General features: G+C 38.4%; 1 protein-coding gene across 2 annotated transcripts; it reads left to right on the forward strand.

The window, feature by feature from the left end:
• The first annotated feature begins 292 nt into the window (after positions 1–292).
• Positions 293–5,327, forward strand: rhcga (Rh family, C glycoprotein a). 2 transcript variants are annotated; one of them, XM_063498879.1, is made up of 12 exons: positions 293–304; positions 986–1,166; positions 2,027–2,219; positions 2,326–2,476; positions 2,595–2,742; positions 2,831–2,997; positions 3,078–3,215; positions 4,331–4,467; positions 4,686–4,810; positions 4,928–5,001; positions 5,101–5,174; positions 5,275–5,327. In XM_063498879.1, exons 1-12 carry the CDS (start codon positions 293–295, stop codon positions 5,306–5,308), a joined length of 1,434 nt encoding a protein of 477 aa, XP_063354949.1. In that variant the 3' UTR covers positions 5,309–5,327. The 2 variants fall into 2 exon arrangements, with proteins under 2 accessions (XP_063354949.1, XP_063354878.1); XM_063498808.1 differs by lacking the exon at positions 293–304 and having other exon boundaries at positions 938–1,166.
• The last annotated feature ends 3,462 nt before the right edge of the window (positions 5,328–8,789 follow it).

Genomic DNA, 8,789 nt, shown 5'->3' on the forward strand with positions numbered 1-8,789 from the left:
AAGTACACAAAACTGAAAAAAGCATTACAGGTGGCTTTATGCAGATTTACAGACTAAATATTAGAGTGCTGACATTTAATCTTTCATGTCAAGGATGTGGGCAGTGCACTAAGGAAGGTACATTGCTTTTGTCAGCTTTGCCTAGCATGCCACCTTCAAGACCTTTTATTGGCGTTTGCGCCAATTAAAAAGGCTGCGTAAAATTGATGTTCGAGTATGAAACTGGATACGGGCCATGTTTGCTCACTTCATCCTGAGAAAGCAGACACCGTTTCAAAGAGTAGAAAAGGGCATGGCAGATATGGTGATGTCACATAAAAGAAGAATTGTAAAAGCAATTTTTTTTAAACCTTGGTTAAGAAAAATCCTAAATCCAGTATGAAGCTCTCTCTGAAATGTAGTATAAGCCTGACTGACAGGTGCGTTCACCTGAGACCAGTTTCATTCCTCGAGAGAGCACACAGGTGTCACTCAAAATTCATTGCCAGTACTAAATGAACAGCAGTAGCAATTCCTTATTTCAGCTGCAGGGACAGCTGCTGAATACATTACCTGTTACAGGTTGTAATATTTACTGTGTTTAAGACCTATTGGACACTTTTGATATAATGGGTGTTTTGAGAAGTCGTACTGGGCTTGTACTCTTCAAATGTATTTTAATCAATCACACACACATTTAGTTGTGTAATCAGAGTATTTCCTGCTGCCTGTTCTAGGAATAACGTCCTCTAGTTTTAACAGGAACATCAGCAGATAAGGAGTGGTTTACCTCATGAAAGATAACGAGAGCACACACCTTGCTTGTGAGTGGTAGAGAGAGAGTCACACACCCCCAAAGCTCACAGTATATATAGATGCTGTCATCCAGCCTGAAGCCACAGCGAGTGAGGGCCTGCCTGAGGAGTGATCAGAGCATCATCGGGAGAAAGCCACCAAGATGGGAAACTGCTGTGAAAGAGCTGCAAATTTCTTCGGCCCGCAAAAGAACACCTATGTGCGTGTTAGTTTGCCGGCTGTCTGCTTCGTCTGGCAGATTGCTATGATTGTTCTGTTTGGACTTTTTATCCGGTATGACGACGAATCAGATGCAAAAGGCTGGGTTAAATACAAAAAGAGTCATAACATCACCAGCGACATTGAGAATGACTTCTACTACAGATACCCAAGTAAGTACAAGAACAGTAGCATGTAAGACATCGCTTTTCATTTTCAAGTGCATGTGCTACTTTTAGCATGCTACATGCATGCGCTTTTAACGTAGATCTATGTTTGAATAAATAAGAATGTCGAACAGTCATACTTAAAGATTTTATTGGCTTCCACTGGTGGCAATAGGATTACTGTGTGTGTGTTTTTGTTTTTATTATTATTTTTATAATAATAATAATAATAATAATAATAATAATAATAATAATAATAATAATAATAATAATAATTAGTAGTAGTAATATCATTTCACACCTGCAAAAGTTTTCAGCTAAATTGTGGCCTTTTTTCAATTCTCACACCTCTATTTATGCCCCTGGCGTCTGTTCACTGCTAGAAATTCAAAGGGATTTTATGAAGTTAACTTTCAATTTTAACCGAAGACATCTCTTCTGTGTATGCAACACAAAAAAGAAGCTTCAAATATTTAAATAAACAACAACAACAACAACAAAACCCATACGTTTACCAGGCTTATGTGTGGTAATCTGGAAGAACTCAAATACTGAATAAGCTTTAATGTGCAATGTTTAATTCAATGTTACTGAGGCCTGTCTTTCAGAAATTAACATTAGAAGCTGAATGAATTCATAAATTACACAACCTAAGTTAAAAAGACGATTTTAATGAAAAAATGTAAAGCTGAAGTGAAAGTAAAATCCAGAAATGGATTTTGAGTAAGTCAAACTCCTCCTGCTGTTGTTGTATTTATTTATTTTTAAAGCCAGGGTGCAGGGGGACCACAGGTATCAGTGATACACCTGCATTCCACAGCATAATGTTTTTGTTTCTCTTTTCTCTTTTCTTTTAATCTCTGCAGGCTTCCAGGATGTGCATGTCATGATCTTTGTGGGCTTTGGCTTTCTCATGACTTTCCTGAAGCGCTACAGCTTTGGTGGCGTGGGCTTTAACTTCCTAATCGCTGCCTTTGGTCTACAGTGGGCTCTCCTCATGCAAGGTTGGTTCCACCATATCGACCCCGTCACTGGAAAAATCACCATTGGAATTGAGAAGTAAGTGCCTCCTCTCTTTGGTTAGTTATGTAACTCAAAAATGAAACCACATTCTTTAACTTGTAAAGGTTAATTACCAGCTTGAACTGTGGTTGTTTTCCTGCAGTCTGATCAACGCTGACTTCTGCTGCGCTGGATCTCTGATCGCCTACGGGGCCCTCTTGGGGAAAGTAAGCCCTGTCCAGCTGATGGTTGTCACCTTATTTGGCGTCACACTTTTTGCTGTGGAGGAATACGTCATCCTTGACCTCCTTCATGTGAGTCTCAGCGGCCACAAATTTTTTTTTATTTTGCTTCAGACTTTAAAATTAGTATTTTGTGTGTTTGCAGCTGTGTTTTTCTGCGCACTAAAGCCAAACTTAACTGTTTTTACAGTGCAGAGATGCTGGTGGCTCCATGGTCATTCACGCCTTTGGAGGGTACTATGGTTTGGCCATCTCCTGGGTGCTGTACCGGCCAAACCTGAACTTAAGTAAACGTCTCAATGGTTCTGTCTACCACTCTGATCTGTTTGCTATGATTGGTGAGTAGCTGGTGATTTTTATATAGTTTGACACACTCTGTTTTGTTTAGAAAACCTAATATGTCCTTGTCTATCTTACACCTCGCAGGTGCACTTTTCCTGTGGATGTTCTGGCCCAGTTTCAACTCGGCCATCACACCCCACGGTGCCGGACAGCACAGAGCAGCCATCAACACTTACCTTGCCCTCGCTTCCTGTGTTCTCACCACTGTGGCCATCTCCAGTATGGGTCAAAAGAAAGGAAAACTGGACATGGTATTGCATCATAAAAGCATACTCAAGCTCATAAAAATCCTCCTATTCTGACGACTAAAGTGTTGCTTTTTACCTGACAGGTACATATCCAGAATGCCACTCTGGCTGGCGGTGTTGCAATGGGAACAGCAGCAGAGTTTATGATCACTCCTTACGGTGCAATCATTGTGGGTTTCTGCTGTGGTATCATTTCCACCTTTGGGTACCTGTATGTCACGGTGAGTGATGTCATCCTTTAATTGTGTAACCTCTGTTCTGAGTGAGTTTTGTGGTGCTATCTGTGGAAAAAAAAAATTAAAAAGACAATGGTGGCATACAAAAACTTTGAATGCTGTTAGGAAATCAGGAGTATGATAAGGACACTCATTTTAAGAGTGTTCACTGTAGTTTTAATATTGAGTATAAGATGAATAGTTTACAATAAAGTTTTTTTTGTTTGTTTGTTTTTTTATACCCGTTTACCGAAACATATTGGAATTCTAGTTATATAATGGATATATGCATAATGTGTAGAATCTCAGCTTTCATTGGAGGGTATCCACATTCAAATTGGATGACACAAAGACGGTGTGATGGTTTGGGTGTACAAGGCTGCCAGTGGCACTGAGACACTAGTGATTGATGATGTGACACAGGACAGAAGCAGCTGGATGAATTCTGAGGTGACAGGTGGTGACATACTGTCTGCTCACATCCAGCTAAATGCAGTCAAACTGAGTTAACAAACAACAAGTTGATTTAACAAAAACATACAGCCAAAGCAACCCAGAAGTTTATGAGGAATATTCTTGAATGGCCAAGTCAGTCAACTAATATTGTCCCAATTGAGCATGTATTTCACTTGTTGAAGACTTTGGACAGAAAGGCCCACAAACAAACAGCAACTAAAAGAAGCTGCAGTAAAGGTCAGAGCATTAGAAAGAGGAAACCCAGCATCTGGTAATGTCCATGAGTTCAAGACTTCAGGCTATCATTGTCAGCAAAGGGATTTCAACCAAGTATTAGAAATGAACATTTTCAGTTATTTAATTTGTCCAATTGCTTTTGAGCCCCTGAAATGAAGAGATTGTTTAAAAACAATTCTTCATTTCCTCATATTTTTATTTTTATTTTTATTTTATCCAATCTTTTTGTTCAACCCACTGAATTAAAGGTAAAAGTCTGCACTTAGATAACTGCATCTGAGTTGTTGCATTTAAAATTAATTAGAAAGGTCGTCTCTGCCCAAATATTTATGGACCTAACCGCAGATAAATAAAAGATCACTGACACATAGAACTTTAGGAATTTAAATATCCTTCACCAATTAATGTGTGACTGTTTATTTTCTCAGCCCTTTTTGGAGAAAAAGCTCAAGCTCCAGGATACATGTGGCATCCACAACCTGCATGCAGTGCCAGGGATGCTCGGTGGCTTCATAGGTGCCTTAGTCGCTGCCTTAGCTACTGAAGAGGTCTATAGCAAAGAGGGGTGAGCAACTATGTAAAATACACACAGAACTCAAAATTCAGAACTTGACCAGACCTGTTTACTGACTCACTACTTATACAGAACCACACACCCAGTTATTTGACCGCATCTTTTTGAAATGATTCACCCAAACTATATTGTGACATTTGAAGTTTCTACCTCAGTTATGATGCACTTAAAGTGCACCAACATTCAAGGGTTGTTTTGCTTCTGCACAGGCTGATCGAGACATTTGACTTGACTGGCAAGTATGAAAACAGGACTTTGGGAACGCAGGGAGGCTACCAGGCTGCTGGCACATGTGTAGCAATTGCTTTTGGACTAGTTGGAGGAGTCTGTGTTGGTGAGTTTGATAATGCTATAACCAACAGTTTGTGGAAAATTTACAGTGAGCAATGCTATGATGGGCAAGAATAACTGAAGTAACAAATCTTAATGATATAATGTTCTCTTTTCAAAGGTTTTATCCTGAAGTTTCCCATCTGGGGAGATCCTGCTGATGACTTTTGCTTTGATGATGAAGCGTACTGGGAGGTAAGACTGCACTAGATGGTGTTCTTGCCCTTTGATTATGCAGGCCTCAGATACTGGTTCATTTTTGGTTGGTCTTCTGATTCTATCTCTTGGTTCCAGCTTCCTGAGGATGAGGAGACAATCCCTCCTGTTTTGGAATACAACAATCACATGATAAGCAAGCACCAAGACACGTAAGTGTCAGAAACATTTAAACATCCTCCTTATTTAGCGCTTCTTCCTCCTCCTCCTCATGAACTTCTTGTTAACTGCTTTTCCTCTTTTCTTTCACAGAAGAGAGTCGAATTTCTCTCTGGAGGAAAGTTAGACTTTCAGCAGGAGACCAGTCCCCCTCATGTTATTAGTGTCAAACAACACTAACTGATGAAGGAGCTTTTAAAAATGAGCCAAAAGAAAACATTTTGAAAGACAGGTCTTGTTTTGGACCATGTATGCCTCACATAGTTGTCTGTTACCAACTACAGGAAGCTAAAACAAACTAAAAGAATCTGTAAATGTCTAATTCAACAAAACATTATTGGGAATCAAAGCTTTTAAAGCTGCTGAAGAGTCAATCTGTTTTTTGTTTTTGCTTGTTAGTTTTTTTTGGAATTTACTTTTACTTTGGAAGCTACATCGTGAATTCTGAATTAAGAATTAAAAATACTGTGTGCTGTGTGTGTGTGCGTGCGTGTCTGTGTGTGTGTGTGTGTGTGAAAGACAATCTGTTTATAAGCTGATTATGCACTGGGAGCTATTATTGTGCTGCTGACTGTAATAACTCCAAAAGATAAATTTTGTAAAATTTTAGTTAATAGTTGAGTTATTTCTATCAAAATATTTATAGTTCTTTGTAAACTATAGGCCAGTATGTACATATAGTTCCACCATTTGTTTGGTGCATTAATTCCATATTGCCTCTTTTGAAGTTTTAATTATAGTAACTATGATGCAACTTCTAGCAATTTGTTTGATGCTGAATGTTACCTCCAATAAAAAATTGATAATTGTATATAACAATGTGCTTGATTTATATTTTTTGGAATATTACAGATTCAGTTTACTGGATAAACTTGGTGAAAATTGAAGGCTACTACAACAGTTGTGCGATGAATGAAATGTGATTGCCATCCTGTTTAGTTTTTGAGAAATTCTCAAGATGTTAAAGATTCAGCTGTATGATAATTTTAGAGAATTTAGTGAAGTTGACCAAAACAATTGAACTTGTTTCAGTTCGCTGGAATGCAAACAAACTGCATCCCCACTGCAGCGACTGGATGAACGGATCATTGAAATGGTTTTATACATTGCATTCATCGTCAAACCTGCCACTCTTGTGGGGTTTTCCCAGTCTGTAGTGAACGGTATCTAGAAAAGGTCCAAAGAAGGAACAGAGGTGAACAAGTGACGGGGTCTTGGCTCATCAATGCATCTGTTGAGCAAAGGCTGGCTTGTGTGGTCTGATTCAGTAGACTGTAGCTCAAATTGCTCAGATCGATGAAGGCCCCAACTAATAACTTACAGGACATAAAAGACCTGTTATTAAGATCTTGGTGCCAGATCCCACAGCATCTGTGGAGTCCATGCTTCGATGGGTAAGAACTGTTTTGGCAGCAAAAGGGTGACCAACTCACATAATAGAATAGAATAATAGAAGAATAATGTTATGCCTGATTGATCCAAGTATTGCTGGTCTTAATAATTTAAAAAATGCTATATTTGAAGAGTTATAATACAGTTATAATTCCAAAAGTAACAACATGCCTTGAATGACTCAGATTTCTTCTTCCTTTACTACCTTGCTAACCTAATTTGTAGCGTCGTGAATCAAGAAAAGTCCTATAAGAAAGATATTGTTATTTTATCTATGTTTTCTAGTTACATTCACATATATTTTTCTTCCAATTTCCTAGATGGCTTTGTTTATATTTCAGCCACCCGTGGCCTAAAAAATGACTCACACCCACAGGTAAGTCTTTGTTCATCTGATCTCTATAGAAGCACAACAAAATACAAAAAAAGTACAGTCCATCAAAATTGTTGCCGTGCATGCAAATCCTACTTCTTAATGCCTCTTTGACTATGTATTTATCTTGGACCTAGAGCAAACAACAAACCTGACTTAACATCATACCTGAAAAAAACTATATGCAATTCATTCAACTTGACGTTCTCTATATTATGCAACTGCAGTCTTAAAAACGTGATCCTATGTATTGTGTAACGACAAATGTGTTTCTAGAGAGCCATGAATGTGTCTACTTTATGTACTTTGGACTTTTTCACTGAGACTTGATTGTACACCAAATGTGACTGTGGATTTTTTGAGTCCTGGGAAAATAAAGCTCTACTTTATTTGTTATAGTGAGTGTTCTTTGAAACAATTGTACCTGCTGACTCCAGATATTTCTGCAGCTTAAATAAGCATTTCTTGGCTCTTGGACAACTCTTCTGATAATTCTTTTCACTCCTTTGTCTTAAATCTTATGGGAAGCACACGGTCATGGCTGGTTTGTTCTTTCCACTTCCAGGTTATAGCCTCAGCAGTGCTCACTGGAGCCTTTAATTTAGAAATTCTTCTGTAACCAATGCCATCAATATGCTTTGGAACAATAAGATTGCAAGGGGCTTGCAAGAGCTCACTAGTTTCATGAGCTGTTTCTTGTGTGACACCTCGGTAATGAGACTCCTTTTCACTGGCCATCATTTCAGGACTGAACCAGTTGATAATAAAGTGTCCCTTTTCCCTGTGTCATTTCTCATTATGTTGCGTAATGGTTTGAGTTCTTTCCCTGTGTGGGTTGGATGGGTTATTACTAACATCTGGTGAGAATTTCATGACAACAGAAGCTTTAAAAATTTACTTGGAAAATTTACATTTACTTGGAAAACTGCTGACGTGTTCAACAGTGGCCAACCACTCCCCTACAACTAATGAATCTTTATACAGCACTCTTTGTTATTGCCTTTTTATTGACGTTGAACAATATGTTACAAAGGTACCTTTCTCTAGTATTTAATTCAGCTGATATTTATATTCTTGAACTAATATCAATCTCAGTCTCGCACAAGTTTATTTTTTTGTCAGAACCTCAACCCAGTAACATCAAATAGCTAGACAATTGCAAAATATATGGTAGTGATCAGTCACCTAAAATATATGGTTTTCTCCATTGTTAACTGGATTTGGGACTGTTGTCTTGCCAAAACTTTGATTTTGGAGTAATAATAATCACTTACAATTCTTCCATGAAAATTAATTCCACTCAACAGGACTGAAGGTGCTAGCACTTGTTTTACAAATATTTAACCATTCTTCTTTCTTCAGTGTAATATTTGCTTCCTTCTCCCATTTGACCATAATGAGGGACAGCAAACATAAATACAGTCTAGAAACCGGCCTTTTGTGGCTGTTACCCCTACAGGTGTAAAATAAAATATTAATGAATGTCACGTTCCTGTGTAACTTTTATATGTTTGTCAAAGTGATGTCTCAACTGCATCTATAGAAATCACTTTCGTTCAAATTATAAGCCTTGCTGCTGTGTGAGATGCTATCTAGTTTCCTTTGGTTTAAATTATATCTTCACCTTAATTCCTCTACTTGCTGAGGCGGCTGAGGTCATTTGGAGTCCAGGGAGCGCTTTTAAAGACCTTCTATGACTCTGTGGTGGCATCTGTCATTTTTTACAGTGTTGTATGTTGAAGCAGCAGTTTATCGGCAGCTGAGAGGAAGAGGTTGGATAAACTCATCAGGAAGGCCAGCTTTGTTCTGGGATGCACCCTGGACCCAGTGCAGGTGGTGGGAG

Source organism: Pelmatolapia mariae, linkage group LG1 (assembly GCF_036321145.2).
Source record: "Pelmatolapia mariae isolate MD_Pm_ZW linkage group LG1, Pm_UMD_F_2, whole genome shotgun sequence".
Taxonomy (NCBI): Eukaryota; Metazoa; Chordata; class Actinopteri; order Cichliformes; family Cichlidae; genus Pelmatolapia; species Pelmatolapia mariae.

Bases quoted from the DNA above. Each gene is read 5' to 3' on its own strand.
- rhcga (XM_063498808.1), top strand. From the start codon at position 938: ATGGGAAACTGCTGTGAAAGAGCTGCAAATTTCTTCGGCCCGCAAAAG. The intron at 4,811-4,927 runs GTGAGTTTGATA...CTCTTTTCAAAG, and splicing joins AGTTGGAGGAGTCTGTGTTG to GTTTTATCCTGAAGTTTCCC. The intron at 5,175-5,274 runs GTAAGTGTCAGA...TTTCTTTCACAG, and splicing joins ATAAGCAAGCACCAAGACAC to AAGAGAGTCGAATTTCTCTC.